Raw genomic sequence first — 13,930 nt, 5'->3', positions numbered from 1 at the left:
CTGGAGCCCAGTCCATCTCCTACAAGAAAAAGTGTACCTCTTGTCAGGGTACTTACGTTATAATGTAGACTGGAAGAGTTTGCATCGTATCAGATCTGTTACTATGGTGTACAAGAAAATTTCTAAGACCTGGTCAGTTTTAGATACGTCTCTTAGTGGTGCCCCATCACAGTAAAGAAAATAATGCAATTCGTTACTACCCAAGCGCCTACCAAATGAAGACAATCCTGATCGAAGCTAAAATTCTGCGAGTGCTCTGGAGGTGCAAATTATTACTGATCTATTCTCTGGTCGGATGAAACCTAAATTAAATTGAACGGGCGAATTAACCGTCACTTTTCCATTTATTAGTCATCTGAGAACCGTTACAAAATAATTAGATGATCCTGGTATAACAGTATGAATTGGAAAGGAAGATGCTTAGCAAGAACTAACTGAGATTTTGAAAGTTTAAAAACGAGAAGTTGATTCTTTTAGTATTGATACACGGATAGACATGTTACAATTTTAATTGAGTGGATTACTTTTAATTATTTTCAATTAATAATATATAACAAAAGTTTTTTTTTAGTATCTCTCATCGCCAATTAATGACTTGGTTTCCATCAATCGACATGCAACGAACAAATTTTTGTAAACGGAAAATTGATAATCATGAAAATATTTCATGTTTGGATTCAATCCAGCCGAGTTAATATATTCACAATTTACCGAAATACATTTACGATATTTCGTTGCGTTCTCGAGTTATTTTTAAATTTTTGAAGCTCGGGAAACTAGAACATAGACCAACGAAATTTCATTCAAGCAATTTTTTTCATAAAATGTGTTATATAGTGAAGGTGTTTGTATCTTTTTAGTTCAAACAAAAATTGATTATTCAAGTTTGGGTAAGTTTTAGTTTCGTACCTACATCATTCAAATAAATATACAGGATTAGTAATATTTATAACAGTGTTGGGTTCCATCTATTTTTAGCTTAATTATGCCAATTCCAATAACTATTCAACGTTTTCTGTTTTTATCAATTTTTTAACTAGCCGAATATAAAAAGTTCGCGATTTTTATCCGAAGAATTCGCGTTTTTGGGGCACTTTTCATGTTTTCTAAGAAGAAAAACGTCGAAAAAAACGAAAATAATGTTAATCGTAAGAAATATATCTTGAGATTGATGGAGAGCTTTCTTTCTCAAACGGTGTGCTTATACAGTAACAAATGTAGCATAGTATATTGATTCCAATATACATGAAACTGAAAGTCAAAAATTGATTGTTTCATCATCAACAACTTAGTTAATACCTATATTCAATCACTTTAAGTTCACGAGAACCATTATGAAGCTGGAACATGAAAACTTTATTTGGAACCGTTGGTGATATTCATACTACACCACTCTCACAATTACACTGCCTGTTGCACGTTTCGATAACCAAGTTATCGTCTTCAGTGACATATGCATGATAACATTAAAAGAGCCCATTCGATGATTCCGACTAATATGTTAGTGACATTCTGACGTTATTCACGAATTGCTGGTTAAATATCCGTTCAGCACATACAGTTTTACTATTTATATTTTTCTGTTTAGGTTAAAAACGTCGAGGGATGTCGAAGTTTTGCTAAAAGGCATAACTAACTAAAATATTAAATAATTCGCTTGTTTATGAACAATTATTTAAGGTAAAAATGAGCGAAAAGTGTGAAATTTGCGGCGAACCTTCAGAATTGAAATGCTCCGCGTGCAAATCGGTTTCTTACTGTGGTAAAGAACATCAGAAACAAGGATGGAAAGATCATAAGATTTTATGCAAACCATACGAAGTAAGTACCAATTATCATTATTCTTCCCTTTCTTTTAAAAGCTTTGAACCATCTATTTGTGACCAGTTTGAACCTGTTACAATAACCTGTGAGATCATGTTCTGTAACGTGTGTCGTTAAACCCCACTTTGAACAAAATAGTAAATTGAAAACTGTTTATAAATTAATCAAAAGTAGTAACGTATCTTTTTCACATATTGTTAAGATGATTTCGTTATTTTGGAATGCCTCTTTACTTCTTTTGTCGCTATTAGAATTCTTTTCGTTTCTTTTATTTCATTTTGTTGTTTTATTTAAGATTGATTAGTTGATGAAAGTTTCACAATCTCTTTTTATTGGCGTATTCGTCTATTGCTTGAAGTTTTTTTTATCCTTTTTGTTTCTTCTTCAACATCTTTTTCATTATTATAATTTTCTTCTTTTTAATAACGACAATGTGGAAAGCATACATAACCTCACGTACTGATAGTTTCCATATCCTTTTTCGTTACGTTTTAGATACAAACCGATCCTGTTTATGGAAAATGTCTGGTAGCAACTCGAGATATTAAGCCGGGAGATATAATTTTATCAGAATTACCACTGGTATATGGTCCAAGACCGCATATGGTAGAGGAAGGTCCTGTACCTTGTCCAGGATGTTGCAGGTTAGTTCGAAAACAGCTCATACGATGATGAATATAATTAAATACGAAATTTTCAAGGTTGATAATAGGAGAGCAATCGGCGAGGTGCGAAGGATGTGATTTTCCAATTTGTCATCCAGATTGTTCCGGTCTCAAAGATATGGATAGACACGGTCACGAATGTGTTATTTTAGGATTACGTGACGTGAAAGCTTTAAACGGTCTTCATGATTTCTACCGACAAGACGCACTTTTGGCTTTGAGATGTCTCTTACTTCAAAACAGGCATCCTAAAAAATATGCACAGTTAATGAATATGGAAGGTCACATGGAAAAACGAGGTTCCAATACAGAAATTTACAGGTAATATGCGTTCTAATTTTTTTTTTAAATTAATAATTGATTTTCGCACATCGTACCAAAGATAAGAGCAGTATATTTATGTATTTTAAATTCTAGCGCAATTGAAGAACGAATAGTAAACTATTTACATGAAAATTTCTTCCATCCGATGACCATCTTAGAAGGAAGATCCGGTAAAAAAGTTTTGAATGACATTTCTAAAGAAACTATTCATAAAATATGCGGAATTATTGATATAAACGCATTGGAAATAAATCAAAACGCAGAAATTACTGCCATATATCCGACAGTTTATTTACTAGAACACAACTGTTTACCCAATACGACCCACGTCTTTGATAACGACGGTTACAAGATTACCCTCAAAGCTACGTTGCCAATCAAAGCCGGTGATCACATTACAACTATGTATACTCATTGCCTTTGGGGTACGCAAGCTAGGAGAGAGCATCTTAGAGAAACGAAATACTTCGATTGCCAGTGTCAACGTTGCAAAGATCCTACCGAATTGGGTGAGTTGTACACATAAAAGTGAAGACACCAACATCACCTAACCTAACCAAATGATTGGAAAACAATTAATGATCGATTTATAACTAAATTATTGCAGGTTCCTATTTGAGTGCATTAAAATGCCTCGGTACCGATGGCGAACCCTGTGGTGGTACTCAGCTTCCAATTAACCCCGTTGACGACAAAACGGAATGGACCTGTGATAGTTGCTCGGTTAAATTGACCAATGAAGAAGTAGGTTTTTTAGTAAACGGTATTGGCGAAGAAGTCGATCATGTTCAGCTCACCAATCCTACAGTTAAAGACTTAGAAGCGTTATTGACTAAAATGAATACGTTTTTACACCCTAATCATTATCACGTTTACGCTGTTAAACATTCTTTGATACAATTATATGGTTATCAGCAAGGTTATACTCCTACACAAATTACTGATGACTGTCTGGTAAGAAAAGCGACTATGTGTAGAGAATTATTGGACATAACCAACAAAATCGACCCTGGAAACGCAAGGTAATTTTTTTTAAGTCTATTTATCCATTTTTCGTTTTATATATTGAAATTGGATAAACTTTTGTTAACTCACCATAGTAATATAGAGTATAGTAGTATATTAAGAACATGATACAACAAAAAGAAGAGATTACTATGGTGATTATTTTGTTCCAGATTGGCTGTTTATCGAGCAGTTCTTCTTCACGAATTGTACTTGGCAGATTGGATCACCATCAAGAGAAAATGGGACCTTGGAATTAAAGCTAAAGTTAAATCTGTTTTAATGATGTTGAATGAATGTAAAAACTGTTTAACGCAACTTCAAGAGGTATTGAAGAACGAAAAAAATACTCCGGCTGGAGATAAACTGATAAATTTGGTGGAAAATTCTAAAAAAGAATTTAACAAATTCATCGAACGAAATAAAATTGATTTATCATCGCAACATAACGGAAATACTATTAATGGAACCGATATAGAAAAATAAGTATTTTTTTAATTGCTGAACGTGAATTTTGTAACTAAATATACTTGTGACTATTCGATTCATCTATTTAATTCCACCTTTAAGCAGTGTCACTTAATCTGCGGGACTGTGACTCCTTAAAATGTGGAAGACAAAAAAAATATTATCAGTTTTTGAAACTGCGAAGTGTCATCAGTTTAGACCAAGTTTCTTCTATATAGATGGCGTTATCATGTATATTTTTTAGGTTAGGTTTTTTAATAATGTTCTAAGAATAGAAAGTTGGTCTGATCACGTTAGAAAGAAAAAAATTAAGAGAAGAGAATGAACAAATAATAAAATCGAAATTTTTTTATAAAATTAATTTAGTTAGACTAATAGGTCGTTGTTTAGAAAACACGTTCCAATTACATTTGAGGAAAGCATTTCACACTTTAAATCGACATAATTGATCATATAATATTAACGAATTGAATATTAAATAGTTTTAAATAAATTGCAACTAAACAGACTGATCTTAAAGTCGATAGAAGACGAATAGATTGCAACGGACATTTTCCAGAATGTCGTGGGAGCATTCAACAGTGGGACTAGAAGATCAATTAATAATGCAATGAGTAAAAGGGACACACCTGATATAACATAAAGAGGAATAGAGGCTAATCTGGAAAACGGAGTAGAAGAATCTACTCTGGGAAAAGTTACCATCAAAACAAGAACCAACGGAGGTTGGGGACAGTCCGTGTCCAGAAAATACAGCTACAGCAGGTTTAAAGTCACTAGTGCTAGGGGTAACGAAGATTGTACATGCCAAATAAATGAAATACCTCGATATGTTTCGATCATAGGTTCAGATGGAAACAAAGAAAAAGCTCCAATGTCTGCGGAGTTGCAAAAACAGGTCATAATTCACGGCGAACCGAAAAGTTGACAGGAAATTAATTTAGATGTAGACACAGGAGACTTTGTGCAGATCAAAGGAAAAAATTGTGCAACACATTTTAGGTCACTATGTGTGACAAAATTGAATTTAGATGGAAAATATTATCTAGATAAAGGGGGTGACACTATAAAATACTAATTATTATATTATAGTATTAATATAAATCTAGATGAAATCACACTTGTCCAACTAGTGAATTACATAATCATTTTTTAGACAGTTTTTATTCATAAAAGAAAAATCTTCATAAACATTAATTAAACAATATTTCAAATACATAAGGGAGTGAGCAGGTGATTTTCGAAACAATTTAAACCGTTTGTTTATGTTCGCTAAGCCAATTTTCAAAACTTTGTCGATTTCTATCCACTACTTCTAATAATTTCCTTCCAGCCGACGTGTTTTGTTCGTAGAATAAAATTCTTCTATTTTCTTCGAGAATTTCGGAAATTTCTTTTTTTATTTGATCCGTATAAAGATTCTGCGTCGGTTTGTCGAACGTTGTGGTAAGTATTTTAAATTGTGCCATGAATCGTTCATTCAATAGAACTCCTAGATATAAACTGAGTCTGAAAAAGAAATCATTTTTTAACGTAATATTCAGTTTTCGTTACTCAATATACTGGAATTGGAAGTTATTCTTCTCCCCCAATTGCATGAATGATAACGCGGTTATCGAATATTCTAGAATATTCTCAATCTCGAATATTCGAGAGAAAGAAAACGTCGGGGCTTCAAATGAGATTGCTAGGATAAATGGTTGTATCTCGTGGGGTTGTTTAAGTGAATTGTTCTTAGAGAAGCTCCGAAGAAAGTTCGCGGAGATCGAAGGTATAAATAAAGATAAGAAAATGGCTACCGCATTAATAAAAAAAATTATTTCTTACCTAGCATTACCTGGATCGAGTTTTCTTGTTAAATCAATTAATTCATCGCATTGACTTAATTTTTCCATCCAAACCATAGGATCGTTTTGATCTATTTGTTTATCGGTAAATAGTTGGATAAGCGTATGTTTTATATTGAACAATAAATAATGATTGGGATGTAAAAAATGGAGAAGCTTGTTTAACAAATCTTCTAGTTCCTCCTTGTTTGGAGCTTTCGTCATGATTTTGTCCACCTCGTGACTTAAATGATTGATGAATTTCACTATATCCTGAAAAAAGAACCAACTTCAAACGACCCAACAAGTTCCTTTATCAAAATAATCGTTTCAGTTATATGTAGGGTTTTTCAATAATAACGTACTATTCGATTGGTATCAATTTTTTGTAGGTTATATATGTTTCTAAAACTTTAAAACTGCCGTAAGGATTGCTCGAATTATTGGAAAAGAAAAACTGAAAGTATACCCATTACTAATTGGAAAAAAACGCTCTATTGTCGTGGAAATGTACCTAGTGGTCGATTTCAGAGTTGTGAAGAGCATTACAGTATGAAAATATTGAATTTTTGAAAAACGGATGGTTTTCAGACGAAGGACGTTTTTATTTTTTAGTGTAAATCGTTTCATAAATCGATTTCTGGGCTTCACCAGACCCCATGAGGTTCAAGAATTTCGTTTAAATAGTGCAAAATTGAGGCAACTTGTTATAATATTTTTACCGCAATTCGTCAATTTCTTCAAGAACAGTTTCCCTCATTCTTCAGATCTCACCAACTCCAGATGGATATATTTGAGGCTGGGCTAAAACTGCCGTTTTTAAAGGATCATTACGAACCATTGAAAACTGCAGTTATGATCTTCGCGAATCTGAGGCAACCCTTATTTTATAACATAACAGAAACATTCAAAACATATAATGAAGTATCAATAATAAATAATGAAATAATTACATTTTCGACTGACCTGTTCAGGTAATTTTATTTTACATTTATTGCACATCCATGCACCGTTGGTATAAGTTGGTGTTATGGGAAGTTGCCAACCACCACAGGGTTCATCATCTTTCCCAGCAATGCATTTGAGCGCGCTAAGATATGTACCAAGTTCTGTAGGATCTTGACATCTCTTACAAGTACATTTGAAATATTTAGTTTCCATTAGATGATCTCTACGGGCAGCTGTACCCCATAATATGTGAGTATACATTGTCGTTATATGTTCACCTACGGGAAGGTTGCCTTCAAATTTTCAAAATACATCAGTTTACCTAGGTTCGGGATATGATGAAATCAATATTCAAATGTTAATCCAGTACTAAGTTGGAATTTTTTGGAATTTACTACACTAATTATACTCAGAATTACACTGCCTGACGCATGTTTCGATAACCAAGTTATCGTCTTCAGAGACGGAAGGTAAACTGTTGACCATGCGCATAACAACATCAAAAGAGTCCATTAGATGCAAATTAGAACTAGAAAGTTAATTCATACCATAAAGAATGAAATACCTTGGAATTGATATAACCAGTTACGGAGACGTAGAGGATAAGTATCCAGAGCGGGATGTCTTTAGAACAAAAAATATAGGCACGAATTTACAAAGGTACATTGAGACCTATACATCAGAAACAACTCTTGGGGAACTCAGCAATGAAAATACTTGGGTGAATCTTGGGAAAACCACCATTAGATCCCAGAAAGCAGCGAAAACATCAGACGATTATGTGACGTAGTAGGAGAGTCCCAGAAGTATCTAGCCTGAACTAGAGATGCTTGAAAAATATTAGACACAATCTATACAGCATATGTTTGAACTATGAAGAAGTCACGTTGTTTAGTATTTGTTTGGTAGCCATTAATAGTAAAGCATGGAAAAAATTGGTCATCATTATGTGATATAATACTTTTATTTGAAGGTCTTTGTTAAAAATAGCGAAGAATAAATATTTCCAATTGGAACACGAAGTAGAGGTCGACCACGAAAGAATGTGTGACATTCTGGAGGTAAGATACCGAAGAAGGAACAGGCGTTAGGTTTATTAAGGAAGAAAGAAGAGATGTATATTGACAATTCAAATATTTTTTATACCTTTTGGTATGGCCATGGCGGCTCTAAACGTGACCCTAAAATGATCATTTTCATCGATAATTTGCATTGTATTCGGAATACAATTGTGCTCCAATAAACTAGCGTTAGAGTACAAAATCATCGCGTCTACGTCTTCTGTAAGTTCGGTAGCATTTACATCGATAATACCGTAAATTTTGTGAATAATGTCTTCCGTACAGTTGGGAATGATAACTTGCCCTGTTTCTTTTTCGTACGATTTTAATGGTTTCAAATAATGTTCCATTAGAAAATTAAACTTCTCCTGGATCGCTCTAAAACGTATAGTAGTCAAATTAAAAAATATTTTCATTAAATTCTTTTTATTTTTCAATATAATCTATCTGACAGAATGCTCTATGTATTCAAACTTACGTAAAAACATCAGTTCCCAATCCTCTTTTTTCCAAATGATCTTCCAGTTTCATCAGAATTTCCCACTTCTTTGGATTTGCTTTTTGAAGATATAGGGCTCTTAGAACTATCAATACATCAAATCTAAAATAGGAAATTTCACAACAAATTCGTAATACGTTTGAAATAATTTACCTGTAAAAGTCTAAAAACGATTTAACCTCACTACATGTTCTTAATCTAAGAATATTACATTCGAATCCATGATAAGAAGGAATATTTAGTCCTTCACAAGTTGTACTACAAACTGGCCATAAACAACCAGGACACATTTCACATATTTGATTAGAAAGTAACCTGAAAAAATAGCATGATAATAGAAATAAAAAATAAAGTACATAATATTTAAATACGAATAAAAGGGGTAGTAGTAGACTAGAGCAAAAAATAAAAAGAAAATTATTCAAAGCAAATGAGTGTGCGTGTTTACTTGGAGAAAAATGTTTTCTAAAATTAGTGAAAAACGTAAAAATACATTTGTGACTATGCAACAAAAACTTGATATCCTAGAGCGTCTAAACAAGGGTGAATCAGTCCAAAGTATTTGTAGAGAATTCAATGTCGATAAAAGGACTGTGAATGATTGGCGTAGGAACAGAAAATCCATTGAATCTTTTTATACACATATTGAAACTGGAAAAATTCTGTCTACTCGATGCACTTTAAAAAAACCTAAACTTGACTAAACTAAAGTTGATAACAAGTTGACGTGGCTGTGGTTTATGCAAGAGCGCAGGCGTGGTACTCCACTAAGTGTTCCAATTTTAAAAGAGAAGGCAATCATCCTTCACGCAAAACTGGGAGGAAAAGGTACGTTTACTGCAAGTGATGGCTGGCTGGCAAGATGGAAAAAACGCCACGGAGTTCACTTTATCAGCGTATGTGGGGAAAAAATGTCAGCAGATCCGCCAGAAACAAGTCAATTTTCAGAAAAATTTAAGAGAATCATTTCTAGTGAAAACTTAAGTCCAGATAAAATTTATAAAATCGACGAAACAGGACTAAATTTTAAACTGTTGCCCCACAAGAAATGTCAGCCCCAGGGTTTAAAATCAACAAAGAGAGAATTACAGTTGCTTTGTGTTCGAACGCATCAGGGTCACATAAGCTACCTCTCTTTGTATTTGGAAAATCAGTAGAACCTAGAGCATTCAAGAACCTAAATATGAGTTGTCTCCCAGTGTACTACAGAGCACAGAAATCTGCCTGCATGGACTCTTATTTGTTCAAAGAATGGTTTGAAGTTGCCAATTAATGCTCTGCTTGTGCTTGACAATGCACCTACAAATCCTGAAGAGGTCCTAGAATGTCAGGGTGACAGTGGCATCAAGCTTTTATATATGCCACCTAATGTCACAAGCATTTCCCAACCCATGGACCAAGGGGTAATTGAATGCTTTAAACGAAAATATCGCAGGAAACTTCTCTCCAAATCTACGTTTACAAAGTTTTGGCGGAAGGTCTGGCCGGATGTAGAAGAGATCGTTGACAAGGCCCAATCCTGATGAAACCCCCATGACTACACCCAGGTGTTGGAACAAGATGACAACCAATCAATGTTATCAGATCTTCAACGACTGCCTACAACAGGTGATCCTAACAACCTTGAGGTTGTTAGGATCGTTGAGAGTGACGTTATGGAATGGATTGTAAGCAATGATGATGAGCTTGGCAATGAATTATTAAATGACGATGAAATTATTCAAGCTGTAATAAATCAAGATGCTAATGACATAGATGAGGAAGAGGACGGGGAAGAAGGACGTAGTGAGGGAAATTTAAGCCATGAAGAGGGAGGGGTCGCACTTGAACGTGCAAAAATGTACGTTGAGCAACAGGCGCCTGCTACTGCTGTTGACGTAATGTTCATGAGAAAATGGCGTGACTATGCCTTCAAGAACACTATTGTTCAAAAAAAGTAAAAAAAATAACAGATTTTTTTTAATTTTTTAAGGTTATGTGTATTGTAATATAAATATTTTTGAGTTGGTTTTGTTCAGTGTGTATAGTATGTTTTTATTTTCATTATTATCTTTGAACCAGTATCTGTATTCACTTTTTAAATGTGTTACAAAAACGTATCTACGAGTTGTACAGTAAGGCCATTTAACAAAGACACGTCAAATCTTCTTATTGTACAAAATGCTGTTAAAATGTTTTAACAACGTCTTTTGTTGATTTTTTAACGTAGGTAATATGTTTAATAGGGTTATTTTAAACTTCGGTATTATATCCGGTTAGTCCGGCCATTTTGTCGTTCCACCGGTAGTCCGGTCGCGAGGTGGACGAACTAGAGAGATTGTATTGTAGATAATTTACATACTTGCAGCAGCCGACACAGGGAAACCCTCCTTCTTGAATACGGTGAGGTTTTGGACCGAACACTAAGGGTATTTCGGAAAAAATTACACCACCAGGCTGTATATCTCTTGTCGCTTTTAAATACCTTCCCAAGTCTTCAGAATACGATTCCTAAAACATTTTATTTGAAAATTCTTAAAAAGTATAGTCAAATTAATTATTAAGAAATTTTTATTCGAGTCCCATATCTCTACCACTAACAAAAACAAATACAAAAGCGATCTGCGAGAATTTGTTGCACCAGTTTCTGTCGGTCAAACAGTGATGCGATCCAAACTTGCCCAGAATCTTGTTCCACTTCAACGCAGCGATCCATCGATGAGGAATTTATTATGCTATAATTTTTGTACCTACTCTACAGTCCCGATATTGTCCACTGCGACTTTTTGATGACGTAGAGTACGGTTTGAATCCTACGGAATCGTTGTATACCAATAAGATGTACAGAACTTTCTCTTTCTCAATTTAAGACTTGTTATTCCTATTTTTTTTTCGCATATAGGTTGCCTCAGCTTGTACAACTTCACAATGCTAATATTAAGTGGACAAAGATGTAATAGCAATATGACGAAATCCAAACCTGAAATATGCGGTGATCTATTAGACTCTTCTGCCAATTCAAACGTTGGTTCAAAAACTGTTCAGGGTGGATCGAATTTTCTTTAGATAACCGTGTACAGTCCAATCTTTTTTCCAGATAATTCAGCACGTTCATACATGTTCTAAACAACTTTGTCTATTAAAAATTATCACAATTTTTACTTGTTGCATTAGTAATTTCCACTTTTTAAATTTCGCATTACTTAAAAAATTATTTACCTCAAACGGTCGACATTGATTTTTATGCTCTTTCCAATTTTCTTGTTGATGTATTTCGCTGCAGTAAAACACCGATTTGCAAGCTGAACATTTTCTTGTCGAAGGAGCTTTACAAACTTCACATTTATTGTTTTCATTATCAACACCTTCAGAAGACATCTTAACGGTCTACGGAAAATAACTATGACGGTTTAAAACAGTAAAAAAGTAGTAGAATTGTTTTAATATATATTAATGAAAACACGAGATTCTAATTTTAAAGAAAATCTGTACAAATGTGAAGTAGATAGTTCATTATATGTGAAAAATTTAATAGTTGATTCGATAATGCAAAACGACGATCACAATTTGATTAAAAGGATTGTCTTGGGAAAAGGGATGACGTGTTCTAATCCTCTATAATAAAGTCCAGATTCGTTCACCTTTAGAATATTACTTGCATATTTGGAGCTAGATTCCTGTGCAAATACTTAAGATGCTAGGCTCAATAGAGAAAAGGGTAGTTCGACTTATAGGCGATCCAGAGTTGAACAGGTTAGAGTATAGATACTACCACGGCTGATACTCTTCCGAGACGTTCAGCATATTCTCACCTAGAGATGTATTTGTGAGACCTTATCGACAGGTAGCGGTGGTTCATGAACACCGAGTTGGTCTGCAGGACTTAATTCTTTGAAGAAATGCAAGTCTGTGGAACCAGCTACAACAACAACCTACAGAAGTTCAAGATCAATATCCATTAAAGAAATTTAAGATTTTCATTCAGCTCCGAGCAATGAACTTCATCATTATATAACAACGACAACCAACTTTAAACCGGCATATTGGGATAAAATAATTTATTTACTCACCTTTATACAGTTGAAAGAAATATCGAGTTTTCTTGGAGTATAACAATTGTTTCACTAGGGCATATTTTTATATTACAAATTTTTTGGCACTAGGTATGATACATAAGAATGTAGATGTCTATTTCGGCGACCTGTTCTTAACTAACTACAATCGAATTACGCTTAAAATAGATGATCAATTAAAAATCAAAGTACAGTCTCAGTTGCGCAAGCGTTGTTGACTTTTTTATTAATTACAATCGATTTAAAAAAATAACTTACCAAATATAACTAAACTCGACTCGACTGAACCTTGTAAAAATCTAATTTTAAGAAAAATTTTCGATTTTTCGCTTTCAACTCGCAACAAGTCAGCGAAAAATCAATATTTCTTTAAGAAAATTCAAATTTGTGTCAATATTTGTCGAAAATTTTTATTAAAATTCGGTTTTGACAAAGTTTTTCCGAATTTAATTAAAAACTTATCGGTCACTTTTTCGTGTTTCTAAGCGTCTTTTTAGGGGTTTACCGCTCGTCGAAACTTAATTGTAAACTATATCAAAAGTCATATGAAAACGTAAAAAAAAACAGAGATTATTAGATATCACAACTGATTTCTGTGTTACTTTCCTTACCCTTTTATAAAGCAAAACAATTACCCGTTGAAACATGTCCAAAATCGAGTCACATTTCGTTATCAAAATTGATCAAAATGAGCAAAGCGCATTGATTAAATATTTTCTTTTAAAAGAAGTGTAACTAAGGCAAAATTAGGTATATACTTTCTTGGAAGATTTAAATTTAAGATAAATTTAACTAGAAGGGAGGTTTGGGACCAAAATAAGATCAACTTTTCTTCATATAGTGACTTCTATTACAAGATTGAACCAAATAAAAAGCGGTAACAAGAGCCACTACAAGGCACTCAATAATCTGGTTGATAAAAGTGCGGTGGAGCTGCTCTGGGTTCCTAGACATAAAGGACTCGAAAAAAATTAAGTTGATAAAAAAACACCTTAAGATGGAGGAAAGGAAAGAAACATAAAGGCATGGATCCAGTCATATGTAGGTATACCAAAAACTTCGTAAACGAGACGAAGCACTCAAACCAATCTTATCCATTCACGGAGGAAAATATTAGGATTTTAATTAGTGGAAGAGCCTCGCTAGGATTCTCCAATTTTGAAAAGCTTCCATAGGGTTATCAAAGAGACTGTAATGGGATTACGTAAGCAACTAAAAGCAACGAGGCTTTCCCATTCTTAATATTAACATTAATATA

At 33.8% G+C, this 13,930-nt stretch overlaps 2 protein-coding genes across 2 annotated transcripts; one reads left to right on the top strand and one right to left on the bottom strand.

Moving 5' to 3' along the window:
* The first annotated feature begins 9 nt into the window (after window positions 1–9).
* On the top strand, window positions 10–5,467 carry LOC130446135 (SET domain-containing protein SmydA-8-like). The gene is made up of 7 exons (XM_056782230.1): window positions 10–890; window positions 1,589–1,821; window positions 2,320–2,468; window positions 2,526–2,810; window positions 2,907–3,322; window positions 3,421–3,835; window positions 3,992–5,467. Exons 2-7 carry the CDS (start codon window positions 1,687–1,689, stop codon window positions 4,302–4,304), a joined length of 1,713 nt encoding a protein of 570 aa, XP_056638208.1. The 5' UTR covers window positions 10–890; window positions 1,589–1,686; the 3' UTR covers window positions 4,305–5,467.
* Window positions 5,435–13,852, bottom strand: LOC130446136 (SET domain-containing protein SmydA-8-like). Its single transcript, XM_056782231.1, has 9 exons — window positions 12,670–13,852; window positions 11,819–11,986; window positions 10,962–11,110; window positions 8,774–8,935; window positions 8,600–8,722; window positions 8,207–8,499; window positions 7,079–7,338; window positions 6,114–6,385; window positions 5,435–5,795 (listed from the first exon to the last, which is right to left on the bottom strand). Exons 2-9 carry the CDS (start codon window positions 11,975–11,977, stop codon window positions 5,537–5,539), a joined length of 1,677 nt encoding a protein of 558 aa, XP_056638209.1. The 5' UTR covers window positions 11,978–11,986; window positions 12,670–13,852; the 3' UTR covers window positions 5,435–5,536.
* Window positions 13,853–13,930: the final 78 nt, after the last annotated feature.

Source organism: Diorhabda sublineata, chromosome 6 (genome assembly GCF_026230105.1).
Source record: "Diorhabda sublineata isolate icDioSubl1.1 chromosome 6, icDioSubl1.1, whole genome shotgun sequence".
NCBI classification, from domain to species: domain Eukaryota; kingdom Metazoa; phylum Arthropoda; class Insecta; order Coleoptera; family Chrysomelidae; genus Diorhabda; species Diorhabda sublineata.
This window is presented reverse-complemented; position numbering and strand designations above follow the sequence as displayed.